The sequence below is a fragment of the Sesamum indicum genome, linkage group LG9 (assembly GCF_000512975.1).
Source record: "Sesamum indicum cultivar Zhongzhi No. 13 linkage group LG9, S_indicum_v1.0, whole genome shotgun sequence".
NCBI lineage: Eukaryota > Viridiplantae > Streptophyta > Magnoliopsida > Lamiales > Pedaliaceae > Sesamum > Sesamum indicum.
The window spans coordinates 11471620-11487809 of NC_026153.1; the positions used below are offsets into that span (position 1 = coordinate 11471620).

Below are 16190 nucleotides of genomic sequence, written 5' to 3' on the forward strand. Positions count from 1 at the left end.
TTTATTTTATTTTTTCTGCAAATTGTTTCGATTATTGTGAAATATTTTCTGTGGTGAAATATTTTTTTGTTGTAAACTTCTTGCTATGTATCTGTTGTGTGCAATCTTATGCTCAGTGCATTAAAAATGTTTCTTTGTGGATAGCCTTTGCGGTTGTTAGTCTTTGTGACTCGGCCTTTGGTGGCTGTGGACTTTCCACTCAGATCTGGCTCTCTAGCCTTTTACTATTTTATTTATTTTGTTCTTGTATTTTACTGTTTTATTTTTGTATTATTTTGTAAATAAGTTTGTATATTATAAGGGTTGAAAATCCCACAATTTCTGTAATAGTTGATTAGGATAAACTCCTAACAAATATATAGGGTGAATAGCAATTTATGTGATATTGAAAATGAGCACATTACCCCCTCCCTATGAAATAAATATAGCAATTTACCTCCCTATACTTTTTAAAATGAAGTAATTTACCTCCTTATACAGTGAGCTAAATTGCTTCATTTTAGAAATTATAGGGGGGTAAATTGTTGTATTTAAAAAATATAGGAAGGTAAATCACTATTTTTTTTTTCCTAAGGGGGTAATTTACTTATTTGTAATATCACAAGGAGATTGTTTGCATTTTTTCCCAAATATATATACTGATATTCATAGAAAATTACCGATAATAATTTATAAAAATACTTGACCAGCTAATTTTGTGGACATTTGAAAAAATAATTTCCTCACACAATAAAATTGTTTTTAAAAAAAAAACAACGAGTAACGGTACTGGATTTGATTACCTGAGTGAGAATTGAGCCGACAAGCTGAGCTTTGACCAGAACAAAGAGAAGTGAAGCCGCTAAAGCCGCTTCGCCGACGGCGCACATTAGCAGGCTTCGCTTGAGCGTGGTTAGCTTAACTAAACCGCAGTTAATCTCCATTTTTCAACTTGAACTTCAACTGCAGAACAACCATGGCCGTCAGATCTACACTGATTATTGCTCAATTAAATTACAAAACAAATTACTAAAAAATTAAACTCGACGAAGACGACAGAATTCCACTTTTCTGTAAAACAAATAAATAAATAATAATAATAATTCATAGAAATCAAGAAATAAAAAAAAAAAAGGTTTCTGTCAGAAAAAGAGAATTTTACAGCGAAATTGAGGGAAAACTGAGTGTAAAATAAAATTTTGAGAAATTACGGAAATTAAAAACTACTCGAAATTCTGAGGTTTTGCTGAAAATTATGAGGAAATTGAGCTGAAATATATTCAACACAAAAAAAAATTAAAGTAAATGAGAATTTCGCGGGTGAAGAACTTACCGGGAACGTCAGATCTGAGGACGGACGGAAGAGATCTAGGGATCTGGTGAGCTAAAAGGCGGAGGAGAGGAGATCTGAGGCAACTTTCATCCTGGACCGTCTGATCGAGCGGAGGGAGGTGTAGAGACAACAGGGTGTGGATATGACTGCAAGGAAGAGGCTGAAAGAGTTGTGGTGATTCTTGGGAGAGCTGACCGTACTCCCTCCAGAGGGGGTTCGGGCAGGCCGGGCAGCGTTCTGATCAAGCGAAATATATGCTGGTAAGTGCTGCCCGGAACAAGTGTGTTTAATTAAAGTTAATTTGGTAATTGTGATGTAAATTAGTTTTTTTTGCATAATCTCTATTTTAATTATTTATTTTTGGTTTTATTTTTATTTCAATTATAAAATAAATTTTAATATTTTATTCTAATTGTACCCCAAAAAATGAGAAAAGGGAAATAAATGAAACTCCCATTTTGGGGTGTTCATAAAAAACGCATGACCGTCCCAACCGATCAGTTCAACCCAAATCGTACCACAATTGGTGGGTTAAGGGTGGGTTGGGTTGGTCTTGGTTTTGAAAAAAAAAAATCATATTTTAGCAATCGAATTTAGTTTTACATTTACATAAAACCACATTGACTGTGTTCGACTGTAGCAATAGTAATAATAATAATAATAATATCAACAACAAAAACAACAATATATTAGAATTTATATAAAAAAAAATTATAATACATAAGGAAATATCCAAGACAATAATAATAATTACAATACTTTTTATTATAATATATCTATCTTCTATATTATAAATGTGTGAATAATTTGTCATGTTTTATGTTTCTTCTTTTATTGTGATGCCAATATATACTTTCATTTAATAATAGAATTATAAATGTATGTGTCCAAATAAATAATTTTGCAATTAGCTTTTATAATATAGTTGTTAATTATCTATATAGTTGTTAATTATCTATATAGTTGAATAATTGAAATAGAATTTCAATAAAATAAATAATGATAAAGAGTTTTAGTCAAAACTAATAACTATTTAATAAAAATATTTAAAAAAATTTAATAGTAACTAGGAAAAATATAGAGGGTACATAAATAGAAGAAGATACGATATAAAAACTTGAAAAAATATATTTTTTTATAAACAAAAGTAATTTGTGAGACAATGTCTCATTATTTTTATTGTTTGTTTATGTAATGTTATCATCAAGGTAAGTAATGTTTATTGAAAAATATTTGACAATAAATATTAATCTATAATTAAAAATACCAAGTAAAATAAATTAAATAAATATATTTATTTTATTTTAACGTATTTTTATACTTGTGAAATGTATATGCACGTACTTTTAAATTTTCGTATGCTTTACTTCTTCATATAAAAAAAAAAAATCAATCACTATATATTTTTATTTATCTGTCTTAGTCATCGTATATCCTACACACAAATACATATATATACATGTGTGTGTGTGTGTGTGTCTTTATGTGCTTGTTGTAGATGATTTTATTTTTTTGTTACAACATATTTTCATAATCATTTTATTTCATTTAATATTTATGTAATATTCATATATTATTATGATCAGTTTAATTTACAATTTAATTCGCAATAAGAGTTTTTTTCATATTCTTATTAGAAAAAAGTGATAAGTTTTTTATAGTGTAAAATACACGTTGTCCCCCTGAACTATTTTTAATGTAACATTTACTCTCCTAAACTAACAAATGTTATACTTATCCCCTATTAATTAAATTTTTAGACAATATTGTCCTTATATTATTTATAGTTCAAACAATTTATTTTTCTAACAACTTTTGCATTTTAAGTTTAATTAAAAAAATTTTAATTGAAATAGTTATTTTTTAATAGTAATAAAGTAATATATAATTAGTGAACTAAATAGTTTGAATTTCATTATATTTTACAGACTCGAAGTTAAATAATGAATGCGAACAAAAAGTTTCATGAAAATATTTCATTTATTGGATATAAAATTAAGTTATTAACTATGTACTTTTTTAGATAAAAATGAGTAATTAAATGATTTTTTAGTATATTTTTTAAAAAAATACATGATAAGATATTTATGTTTATTCATTTTTTCCTAAAAATATTTAACTTTTGGTTAAATATATATTTGTCATTTTTTTAAAAAATTATATATTAATTGTTGATTATAATATTAATTTATACTCCACTTTTAATTTAAATTCTTTTCTTATTAAATAAAAATAATTAAAAAAATAACTTGATGGTGATTTAATGTGCAAAATACTAAAATGTATTTATTCAAAGCAGAAGGGGCATTTTTGTTCAATCAAGAGGATAAATATTATATTTTTTAATTTAGGGGGATAAATGTTACGTCAGGAGCAAAGTGTATCTTACCCTTTTTTATATTTATTTTTATTCTTCTATAATAAATATATAACTATGTATATTTCACATATTGCAATTGATATGGCATATTTTTATATTTTTGCTAACTATCACTAGAGGAAAATGCATTTATTATGATAAATAATTATACCAAAAGCATAGGTAGTCGTAAAATACTAATATAATTGTACAAGTGATTGATTCTATACTAAAACAGCAAAAACCGTCCCAACCCAATTAAACCGCAAAGTGTGGTTTTGATGATTGTCGGGTTGGGCTTAGACTAAGTTTCCAAAATCGCAAAAATTGAATTAGGCGAAAAATTACCTTAATTGGCCCAACCAACACTGTGTACACTTTTACTCTCATCAAAATTTGGTTGTTTATTGTATTTTTATTTTGTTGTTAAAAAATTATAAATATAATAATATAATAGAAACAATTTTCTCCGCAATATATTCGCACCAAAAGCAGAAATTATTGCAGACACCACTTAGACGTGACGTGCATTTTATTTAATTTGGATAATTTGAGTTATTACAAAAGTTTGTTGAAAATGTTAAAAGTGAATAAAAGTATGGGTGATTTTATTAATTTGTTTGGAGTCAATAATTTCTATAAATATCAAAATATAGTGTTAAATCTTTGTTCGTAATCCCACGTAATGGGAAATTCATTTTGTTGCAAATTTTATTCTTTTTCAAAATAATAATTGCATAATTATGCCAATATTTCAAAAAATAAGTAATACATCGATTCAATTAATATATCAATATTCAATTAATACATCAATGCAACTAAGAATAATTAAATAAATTAAAATAAACTCACACAAAAATGAGATACATACATACTCGTCCCGTAAGACTCACACTCATAATTTCAAATTTATTATGGAACCATCATGGATTGGTTTTTTTTAAAATAAACCAATTACAATCATTTTGATTAACAAGAAAGAAGATAATCTGGGGCGAGGAGGAGCATCAGTAGTGCAGTTAACAAGGGACGAGCTCCAGAGAATGATGGAAGAAGCAGGTAGAAAGAATGACAACTACTTAGAGATAAGGATACACAAAGGTTATCGAGAGAGGCGAACATGAGAGAACTTGGAAGAAGTTGCGAACCAGCGACCTCAGAAGCTGGTTCCAACAGTCAAATCAGAGCCAAAGCAAGAGAACCAGTAATATCGCGTGCGGAGATGGAGAGCGTAGGTAAACAAATTGAACTACTGGGAAAACAGATTGATGAGTTGAAAAAGCGAGGAGAATTGGTCGCCCATAATAGAAATTTGCCTTTCAGCAACAAGTTATTAACTCAGACAGTAGATCCTAACTTCAGAATGTCGGATTGTCAAAATACGATAGGACTAAAGATCCCTAGAGCATGTGACAGCATTCGAATTGGTGATGAATTTATATAGATAATCTAGTCCGGTTATGGCTATTTATATTTGTTACTACTCTTGCAGGGAAGGTGCAGGAGTGGTTCACGAGCCTACCAAGCGGGAGTGTTGAATCTTACGAACAACTGCTGCAGAAGTTCGGTTTTCATTTTGCTAGCAAGAGAAAGCAGAAAAGGTCAGCAACATATTTGTTCACAATACGACAGTAGGAGGATGAGTCGCTAAAAAGTTTTATGGGGAGATTTAACAACGAGATGCTAGAGGTCCAGGATTTGAGAATAGATATGATGGTAAGCATACTCATAGATAGGCTGAAAAAGGACCACTCTCTCCCGCCTTGGCACGCGACCCGCCTACAGATGTTGAATAACTCATGGTCATGGCACAAAAACACATCGACGAAGAGAAGATGAATGCCATGAAAGATGGGGAACTGACAGAACCGAGCTCGAGACAAAAATTTTAATCGGAGCAGAGAAGTGAGAGAAGGAGAAAATCAGCGAACAAGGCATGGTAAGAAAAAAGAAGCCTTGTATCAACCCAAGTATCATAAGTACACTCCATTCGCGATGACCAGAACCAAAGCTTTGATGATGGTTGAAAAGTCAAACGTGCTCAAATGGCCAAGACATACCAGATTTACACCCGCCAAGAAGTTCTCCAACAAATACTGCAGATTTCATCAAGAAAAAGAGCATGATACAGAGGAATGCTTCCAGTTAAAGGATGAAATTGAAAGATTGGTAAGACAAGGATACTTTAGGGATCGTATATTGAGTGAGCATAAGCCAAAGAGAGATGACTCAAGGAGGAACAGGTCGAGGAGTAGGGATCGCCACTCGAACTCCATGAGGGAAGATAGAGTGCCAGCGACCAAGGAGAATGCCCCGATAAAGGGGGTAATCCATACAATAGCGGGAGGTCCAAGTGGGGGCAATTCTAGGAGAATGAGGAAGCAATATGAGAGAGCAAGTGGATCGAACAGAATTCGCGAATTTGTGATGAACGTAAAGAAAAAGGAGGAAATTTCATTCAGTAGTAAGGATAAGCAACAAGAGATAGAGTCGTTGAACGACCCCATGGTCATTAGAATGGACATCGCCAACTTTATAGTGCATAAGGTGTTGGTAGATAACGAGAGTTCAGCCGATATCATCTTTAAAGATGTAGTGAAAAGGATGGGACTCGAGCATGCTAAATTGGAGCCAGTAAAAACCCTGCTCGTAGGATTCGGGGGCAGTGAGGTTACATCTTTAGGCACTATAGAGCTACCAGTTTCTATAGCGGATGAACCTAGGCGAAGGACTTTGATGGTTAGATTTTTGGTAGTAGACACCCCGTTCGCTTATAATGTGATATTGGGAGACCGGGTTTGAATTCGGTTAGAGTAGTGGTCTCAGCATACCATATGAAGATGAAGTTTCCAACAAAAAATGGTGTCGGAGAAGTGTCTTGTGACTAGAGAGAAGCAAGAAAATGTTACAATTTTTCAGTGAAGGGTGGTTCGAATAGCAAGAAAAGGAAGATCGAAGAAAATTCAGGACCACGTACCTATGAGGTTGATCGCATGAAGCCTAGTGAAGAACACAAAGTCGTGGAACTCGTCGAAGGGAATCCTAGTAAAATGACTAGAATAGGAGTTCACATGGGGGGATTGGGAACTGCTATGATCTAGTTCTTGAGGGATAATATAGACATGTTTGCTTGGAGTCCTTCAGATTTCAAGGGTATCAACCTAGAGTTAATAGTGCACAGACTTAACGTTGACCCAACGATGCGACCGGTGCAACAGAAGAAGAGATCGTTTAGCACAGAAAAGAATTGCATCAGTGAGGAGGAAGTAGCAAATTGCTGAAAGCTGGGTGTGTGTCCGAAGTCCATTACACCGATGGCTATCGAATGTGGTGGTCATCCCGAAAGCATCAGAAAAATGGCGTATGTGCACGGATTTCACGGACTTGAATAAAGCCTGCCCAAAGGACCCTTATCCGTTACCAAGGATTGATGTTTTGGTCGATTCTACAGCAAGGTATGAGATATTCTCGATGATGGACGCTTATCAGGGTTATCATCAAATTTACATGGCGAAGGTGGATCGCTATAAAACTTCCTTTATAACTCATGGTGGAATCTATTATTATAATGTGATGCCATTTGGCTTAAAAAATGCAGATGTCACCTATCAACGTTTGGTGAATAAGATGTTCAGCGAACTCATCAGAAGAACGATGGAGGTTTACGTGGACGACATGCTGGTAAAAAGCAAGAGGTCGGATAATCATCTTGAACATTTGAAGCAGGCATTCACGATAATGATGTCATATGGTATGAAGCTGAACCCTAATAAATGTACATTTCGAGTAAGTGGTGGAACATTTCTGGGATATATGGTCAGTGAACGAAGAATTGAACCTAACCCGGAGAAGATTGAGGCAATTATGGGCTTGAGATCGCAGGCTACGATCAAGGAGGTACAGAAACTTACAGGTAAGATCGCGTCCCTTAATCGCTTTCTTTCTCGAACTACAGATAGAAGCTTACCATTTTTTAAAGTATTGAGAAAAACAAAAGACTTCAAATGGGATGAAGAATGTTAGAGGGCTTTGCAGGATAACAAAAGCTATCTCATGAAACCTCCGCTGTTGGCCAATCCCAAGGAAGGTGAAGTGCTCTTCTTGTACTTAGCTGTATCGGAAAACACAGTTAGTTCGGTGCTAGTGCGCGAGTTCGAAGGAATCCAGAATCCTATCTACTATGTTAGCAAATTGCTGCAAGGGGCCAAAAAGAGATATTCTGAGATGGAAAAGTTAGCACTAGCATTAGTTGTTACAGCTAGGAAATTACGACCTTATTTTGAATCTCATAAGATAATTGTGCTCACCAATTACCCTTTGAAGTATGTTATGTCGCGACCTGAAGCATCGGGAAGATTGGTGAAATGGGCAATAGAGTTGGGAGAATATTATATAGATTATCAGGCTAGGGTCACACAGAAGGCACAAGTGTTGGTGGATTTTATGATCGAATTAGCTGGAAACCCGATCAAGGAACAGAATAATAAATGGATGTTGCACATGGATGGGTCTTCTAACGCTAGTAAGGGGGAAGCAGGAATATGGATTCAAGGGCCCGAGGGGGCAGAGATCGAAGTCGCAGCAAAATTATCCTTTCGCATCACTAACAACGAAGTCGAATATGAAGCCCTGATTCTAGGATTAGAACTGGAGTACGAGGCAAGAGCCAGAAACTTGGAGGTCTTCACAAACTCGCAGTTGGTTGTGATGCAAATAGAAGGGACCTACGAGACACGGGAGAGGTAAATGAATTTGTATTGGAAGGCAGCGAAGACATGGATGGATAAGTTTGACAATTGTGCGATCCAACAAATTCCTCGCTATGAAAATGATAAAGCGGACGCATTATCTAAGTTCGGAGCTACCATGGCAGGTATAAAGGATCGCAGAATTACAACAATAATTCGTGATAAGACAGTGATCACCGAAAGTTTGAATGTAGAGATGGTATGTGAGTCTAAGTCTTGGAAGGATGCGATCGTGAAATATTTAGAAAATGGCATCTTACCTGACGATCCCATTCTAGCAAAAAGGATAAAATTCAAGTCCGCACGCTTCACGCTCATTTGAAGACAGTTATATAAAAGAACTATAGATGGCCCGTCACTAAAATGCTTGAATGAAAAAAGAGTTGAGTATGTGATGAAAGAAGTCCACGAGGGATGCTGTGGAAACCATTCAGGAGCGAGATTGCTTGCCCAAAAGATCATGAGGCGGGGATATTTTTGGCCGACGATAGTGAAAGTCGCGAGAGAATTTGTGAAGAGATATGACAGCTGTCAAAGGTATGCGTCACTGATACATCAACCTGCAACCTCCATGGAGCCGATCAAGATCGCATGCCCCTTCGACCAGTGGGGTATAGATATCCTGGGACCATTTCACCCAGCTCAAGCTCATAAAAAATTTATTATTGTAGCAGTGGAATATTTCTCAAAATAGGTAGAAGCCGAAGTCTTGGCTAAGATATCGGAGAAGGAAGTGATCAATTTTATATGGAAAAATATTATTTGCCGATTTGGGATACCTAGAGTATTGGTTTCGGACAATGGAACTCAATTTCAAGAAGAATTACGAAATGGTGCAAGGAGCTGAAGATCGCGCAACATTTTACCGCTGTAGGCAATCCACAAGTAAATGGACAGACTGAGGTCACTAATCGAACTATCTTACAGCATCTAAAAACGCAAATTGTGGCTAAGGGATCGTGGGTCGAGGAACTGCCAGGAGTTCTCTGGGCCTATCGAACAACCCTGCAAACTGCAACAGGTGAGACTCCATTTTGCTTAGTTTATGAAACTGAAGCCATTATCCATATAAAAATGGGTGAGGAATCCCAAAGGGTCATGACGTACGACTCTGAGACCAACCAAGACGAAAGGAGTTTCGATCTAATCACAATTGAAGAGAGGAGGGACATGGCGTATGCGAGGATAATGCATCATAAGGGAATGATGATGAAAAACTACAACCGGAAGGTGAAACCAAGGCAGTTGCAGGTGGAAGATCTCGTGCTAAAAATAGTTGAAGTGACTTGCCATGTGGGGAAGCTCGACCCCGCATGGGAAGGACCATATAAAGTGATTGAAATTAAAAAGAGGGGGACTTATAAGTTGAAAGACATGCAGAGGCAGAAGTTACCGCGACCTTATAACATACACAACTTGAAGAAGTTCTATGCCTGAAGATCACTTTCTTTTCTCTGTTGCGCCTGAAAAAAGCCACGTGTAAATGGATCTGAGAAAGATCGATTTCTTTTCTCTTTTGCAACTGGAAAAAAGGCCACTCTTGTACATGAATCTGATAAAGATCGGTTTCTTTTCTCTTTTGCGCCTGAAAAAGGCCACGCGCTTGTACATAGGATCTGAAAAAGATCTTTGTTTTTCCTCTTTTGCCCCTGAAAAAGGCCACCCGATTATACATCAATCTGAAAGAGATCACCTTTTTTCTTTAGAGCCTGAAAAAGGCCCAATATATAGTGATCTGGGAAAGATCAGGATTTTACTTCTTGGAGTTCTAATTCGACGGTTTGAGCAAGATCCAAATTTTACGAGCTTGAAAAAGGCTCTGGAAGAGATCTAACTTCATGCGATCTGAAAAATATGCATTACTTGGAGCTTGATGAAGGCCATTAATTCATTAGTTGATCTAAGAAAGATCTCATGCGATCTGAAAAAGATCCATTACTTGGAGCCTGATGAAGGCCATTAATTCATTAGTTCATCTGAGAAAGATCCCATGCGAGCTGAAAAAGATGCATTACTTGGAGCCTGATGAAGGCCATTAATTCATTAGTTGATCTGAGAAAGATCCCATGCGATCTAAAAAAGATGCATTACTTGGAGCCTGATGAAGGTCATTAATTCATTAGTTGATTTGAGAAAGATCTCATGCGACCTGAAAAAGATGCATTACTTGGAGCCTGAGGAAGGCCATTATTTCTTTAATTGATCTGAGAAAGATCTCATGCAATCTGAAAAAGAGGTATCGCTTGAAGCCTGAGGAAAGCCATTAATTTTTTAATAGGTCGGAAAAAGATATCACGCGATCTGAAAAAGGCAATCAAAATTAACCCACAATTCTGGTTACAAAAGGGGAATATACAAAAATCCAACACAATTGAGTTTAGTCCGAACAACAAAACAAGGAGTCCAACTCAAGACAACAAAATGACAGAAGAATAATCTGATCTAGCTTCTCAAAAATCTCAAAAAAGAATTAAAGTTTGTTCCTACTTCTGATTCTCTATCTCATCCAGCAAAACGGAGAATTCATCCTCTTGCTCAGGAGGGGCGGGCTCATCGGGGTAAGTTTGGAGTTTGCCATCAAGAGAGGGATTTAAGCGTCGTTGATTGAAACCCTCTACGAACGCACCTAAGGTGTCAAGTTGAGCCTTGCAGGTATTGAAGTCCTTGTTGAAAAAGTTTTATAGTTTTTATCTCAACTGCAACCTGGAATGCAGGAGCCTTCATGAAATATTGAACAACTTGTATTTGAGAACTGGCAAGCAAGCTCTGGTGTTATTCTATGCTTATGCGACCAGCTCGACCTTCTTCGACACCCTCTTGATGGCCAGCTTCATAACCTTCTTTTAGGCCCTCAATGCGACCATCTTCACGACCAACAGAGAACCCATCTTTCTTGCCTTCTACGAAAGCATCTTCTTTAGCCTCCTTGACTGCAAAAGCTGATAGTTGATTCTTGAGTTCCAATACTTCTGTGGTCAAAGCCTTCTCTTGGGTTTCCTTTTCATGCATCAATCAATTCATTGTAACTAATTAAATATATTCATTATAATATCAATTCATTGTATACAATTAATTATTATATTCATATACTCATGTTCAATTCATTGAAATTACTTAAATATACATGTTTACATTAATTCGTTGTACTTAAATAACTATTATAGCCAATTAAATATATTCATGCATGATAAATGAAACATATACTATATAAATCTCAATATGAAAATAAAATAATTCATAACACCCAACCATGTCTTCGCATCTAAAAGGCATCGCAAAATCATCCATGAATGATCAAATGCGTAAAGCATTACAAATTTCATATTTTAGCAAATTGCCATAATATTTATAATTGTAATATTCATGAATTATTAATTTAGAGTTTTAATGGAACCTAATATTTATAAGTGAATTTTTTAAAAAATTATTATCTTATTATCTTATCGAATTTGATGATTTTTTACAAAGGCAATCGGAAGATTTTATTATTTTAGAGAGTTTATTAATTTATAGAGTGTTAATTTATAGAGCTTTTACTGTATATGGCTAACAGAGTTTGGAGACAATTGCATTGGGCAAAGTCGCTATCGACGAAGAGTAGAAGCTACTGAAGGAGCCAAAGGAAATCTCAAACCCGCGTCAAAGTGCTGAAGGGAAAAAGCACAGAAACCAGAGGGGGGTTGGTGCATGCGATCGAAAGACCTAGGGATCATAATTTCATAATCATGTGGTATATAATAGCGCTCTCTTATCTTATGTATGGGGAGTTTGACAGCACTAACTATAGCCGCCCAGGGATTTCTTCTCATCCTATCCTGAAATTTCTCAAGGGTAGAGGGACCAGCAGGGTGGTTCGCAGGATGTTTCGATTTAAGGGAATTACTAGCTATTTTGGGAGGACTAGGAACCGCAGCAGGTAAAGGGGCATGGTTAGACCTAAGAGAGGTCGCAGATGACCCCAAACCGGAATTAGAACTAGAGCCAGAATTAGAACTGAAGCTAGAAGACATCGTACCTTGAGAAGATTGGGCTATCTCGAGATGCTGTGGATTGAGATCGGACGCTTGGAAGGTAGGTCGGATGCTTGAAGAAGACCGAGTAACTTAGGGTTTTGAATGATCAGCCTATTTATAGGAGGACGACTTGGAAAAACGCGCCTAAAATGAAGGGCCATGATGAGGACACGTGGAAGCAACTCTGACATGATCAACGGACACGATTGTTCACCTTCTTTAAAGAGCAATAAATTGAACTTTGAATAAGTGGGGGAGTAATGATGGGGAAAACCCCAGTTTTTATGCAGAATACCTAAAATACCTTTAATGAAGGGTATTTTTGTCATTTGGGAGCTCTGGATTCGTGCGCCAATGAAGACGGGTCGGGTAATCCATAATCCAAACCTGTTCCATGAATGAAGACCCCGATACATGGAGGACCGTTCGGTCGAGGATGTCTATTATTCTGATGGCGATACATGGCCAAACAACAGGATCCACATGGGTCTTATAAATATCCCAACACGCTCCATTTTGAGGTAACTGCTATATTCTTGTTTTCGACCTATATTCATCTGATCGCACATTTTCACCTCGAACACTACTAACTTGAGCGTCGGAGGGTCGTTGTCGGGGACGCACCCAATGAGCTTCACGTTCTTGTTTTGTTTTCAGGAGCCCATCACTCAATCTTGGTAGAGTAAGCATCCAATTGAGAGGTCAACCCTTGAGGTCGCAAATTTCGTGCAAGATCAATATGTAATAAATTAACTCATCAAATACCATAAATATATGAATTGATTAAGATTTTAGAAATTGGCAAAGTAATGTGTTGATGCATGACTCGCCACTTGGTAGAGTCAATTAGTGGCAAGCTACGTGTTTCCTTCCTCATTTCCTACTTTTTGTGTGTGTGTGTTTTAATTTTAGTTTTTCTTTTTTTTTTTTAACTTTTATCAAAATTATAAATTACACCTTTATTGTTTTTTAACCCTATATAATTCAATCCAAATATTTTATGAAGATTCATTAAGTCCAATTGAAAATTTAATATATTTAAACTATACCTTATAATTTATTTTCTAGCCAATTTGTAACTTTCTAACTGGTAATTTTATCCAAAATATCCAGAATTTAAATGAGTACAATTCCAGGTAAGTTTATCAATTTATTTTCTTTAAAAATATTTTGGTTCCGTAATATAATAATTTTTGCTATTAAAAAGTAAAATTTTATTGTTATGATAATTTATGTTGTGTTTTTTACACTATATTCAAGGTAAATTTCTTGCATATGATAATTTTTTTTATTCATAATTTAAATCACATGATGTTGCTAAACGTATTTTTAAAACTATTTGATAATATTTCTTTGTTTAACATGTTTTCATTGTGCTTTTTTCTTTTTTCTTTTTTCTTTTTGAGACATATTTGGTATAATATAACAGTTTCAATGGATTGAGTTATACGCACGCAACAAACTATATATAATTCAAGGTATATTATATTGCGTGATCTGAATTTTATCTGTTTTTACATTTGGGTGTCTAAACTTTTTTTGTGTCAACTTAGTATTCGAATTTCACAAAATTTGCACTTTATTATATATGATCTTTTTTTTGCTAATTTTTTCGCCGAGAACCCATCACATGCTGTGCATATGTCAAAACATCACATAACCCATATATATCACATATGCACTACATGTGATGCTTGTTTGACAAAAAAACGTTTGAAAAAATCTCTATTTATGTCCTTTGAAATATTTTTGTGTGTTTACATAGACGTATATTCTCGTTTTTGTTTACCTAATATGAAAGAGTATTTATTGAAATGAAGAGCAATAACCTTATATTGTTGCTCTTTTGAACCCAGTACTATTATTGGAGCAAAAACGTTGCAGCATTTTCCAGTGTATTTTATTTATGTAATTGTATTAGGGCAATGATTTTGTGATTAATATTATCTAGTTTCTGGTTAAACCTCTCTGAAAATAATAATCTGGTGTAGCAGGTTTCTATTGAGATTATGATGTTCAGGAATATATTTTTATATGTTTTAATCAGCTATTACATTTCTATTTTAATTTTAACGACCACAAACTTGAGAAGTTTTGCTGAACGATGCCCCCTCCTTGTTCCGACTTTTCCATTATCTTGTCTGTGCATCTTTTTCTCTGTGTGTGTGTGCGTGCGTGCGTGTGGGGTGTGTGTGTGTGTGTGTGTGTGTGTGTGCGCGCGTGTGGGGTGTGTGTGTTGGTGTGGGGGGGGGGGGGGGGGGGGGGGGGGGGGGGGGGGGGCCTACGCATGCATGCATGGGTGAGTTCTTACGTGTAAATTGCAAACATTTCTTGTGTGAGATTGTGACATCAATGTATTTTTTCAGAGTAAATTTTAGACACCTATGTATAATTTTAGGAAAAAAATGCAAGCGTCCCCATATCATATAGGAAATGAAAAAAAAAGAAAATTTAGTAAATTATCTTATTTTTTATTTTAAAATAAAATAAAAAATACTCTAAAAGGGTTTGGAGACTACAGTGTAATGCACATATCGTTATTGTGAATATGTTGTAAAAATTAAATTATCTTATTGTATTTTTTAAAATAAAATAAAAAATACTCTAAAAGGGTTTGGAGACTACAGTGTAATGCACATATCGTTATTGTGAATATGTTGACTTTTAAAAATTAAATTTTATTTTATATATAAATATATCTAGTATATATAATACATATTTATAATAATATACGTATATAAAAATTTTATAACTTTTTTTTATCCCCATCCACTCCCCACCACGGCCAGTCCACCTTTCCCTCCCCCTCTCCTCCGTCGCTGTTGTTGCCGTCTACCTCCTCCTCTTTCCCCGATTCCTACGCCGCCCCCTCCCTTTCGCCTAGTCGGTCTGCCTGGTCAAGAGTTTATATAAGAAGCTAATTTGTAGCAGACTCATTTATCATTTCCTCGAAAATTAAAGAGTATTGAATCTTACGAACAACTGCTGCAGAAGTTCGGTTTTCATTTTGCTAGCAAGAGAAAGCAGAAAAGGTCAGCAACATATTTGTTCACAATACGACAATGGGAGGATGAGTGGCTAAAAAGTTTTATGGGGAGATTTAACAACGAGACGCTAGAGGTCCAGGATTTGAGAATAGATATGATGGTAAGCATACTCATACATAGGCTGAAAAAGGACCACTTGCATCCGCCTTGGCACGCGACCCGCCTACAGATGTTGAACAACTCATGGCCCTGGCACAGAAATACATCGACGTAGAGGAGATGAACACCATAAAAGATGGGGAGTGGCAGAACCGAGCTCGAGACAGAAATTTTAATCGGAGCAGAGAAGTGAGAGGAGAAAATCAGTGAACAAGGTATGATAAGAAAAAAGAACCCTTGTATCAACCCAAGTATCACAAGTACACTCCCCTCGCGATGACCAGAACCAAAGCTCTGATGATGGTTGAAAAGTAAAATGTGCTCAAATGGCCAAGACATACCAGATTTACACCCGCCAATAAGTTCTCCAACAAATACTGCAGATTCCATCGAGAAAAAGGGCACGACACAGAGGAATAGAGTTCTGCTCACCAATTACCCTTTGAAGTATGTTATGTCGCGACCTGAAGCGTCGGGAAAATTAGTGAGATGGGCAATAGAGTTGGGAGAATATTATATAGATTATCAGGCTAGGGTTGCACAGAAGGCACAGGTGTTGGTGGATTTTATGATCGAATTAGCTGGAAACCCGATCAAGGAGCAGAATAATAA

At 35.5% G+C, this 16190-nt stretch overlaps 3 protein-coding genes across 4 annotated transcripts in view; 2 read left to right on the forward strand and 1 right to left on the reverse strand.

Annotated features, from left to right (window-relative positions):
• LOC110012600 (acidic leucine-rich nuclear phosphoprotein 32 family member B-like) overlaps positions 1 to 1565 on the reverse strand; it is a 13282-nt gene extending 11717 nt beyond the window's left edge. The window contains exons 1-2 of one of the 2 annotated variants that reach the window (XM_020696896.1): positions 1313 to 1565; positions 783 to 968 (exon numbers count right to left, since the gene is read on the reverse strand). In XM_020696896.1, the coding sequence (XP_020552555.1) occupies positions 783 to 923 (141 nt within the window). In that variant the 5' untranslated portion in view covers positions 924 to 968; positions 1313 to 1565. The remainder of the gene's footprint in view (positions 1 to 782; positions 969 to 1312) is intronic. The other variant, XM_020696895.1, reaches the window with a different exon arrangement.
• Positions 5667 to 6473, forward strand: LOC105171273. Its single transcript, XM_011092331.1, has one exon. The coding sequence runs from the start codon at positions 5667 to 5669 to the stop codon at positions 6471 to 6473; it is 807 nt and encodes a 268-aa protein (XP_011090633.1).
• Positions 8451 to 9856, forward strand: LOC105171275. Its single transcript, XM_011092332.1, has 2 exons — positions 8451 to 8618; positions 9347 to 9856. Exons 1-2 carry the CDS (start codon positions 8451 to 8453, stop codon positions 9854 to 9856), a joined length of 678 nt encoding a protein of 225 aa, XP_011090634.1.

What these genes read in the sequence shown, in the direction of transcription:
- LOC105171273 (XM_011092331.1), top strand. Translation starts at nt 5,667, where the DNA reads ATGACCAGAACCAAAGCTTTGATGATGGTTGAAAAGTCAAACGTGCTC.
- LOC105171275 (XM_011092332.1), top strand. Translation starts at nt 8,451, where the DNA reads ATGGATAAGTTTGACAATTGTGCGATCCAACAAATTCCTCGCTATGAA. An exon ending in AAAGTTTGAATGTAGAGATG is followed by an intron (nt 8,619 to 9,346) that starts GTATGTGAGTCT and finishes ACTATCTTACAG; the next exon opens with CATCTAAAAACGCAAATTGT.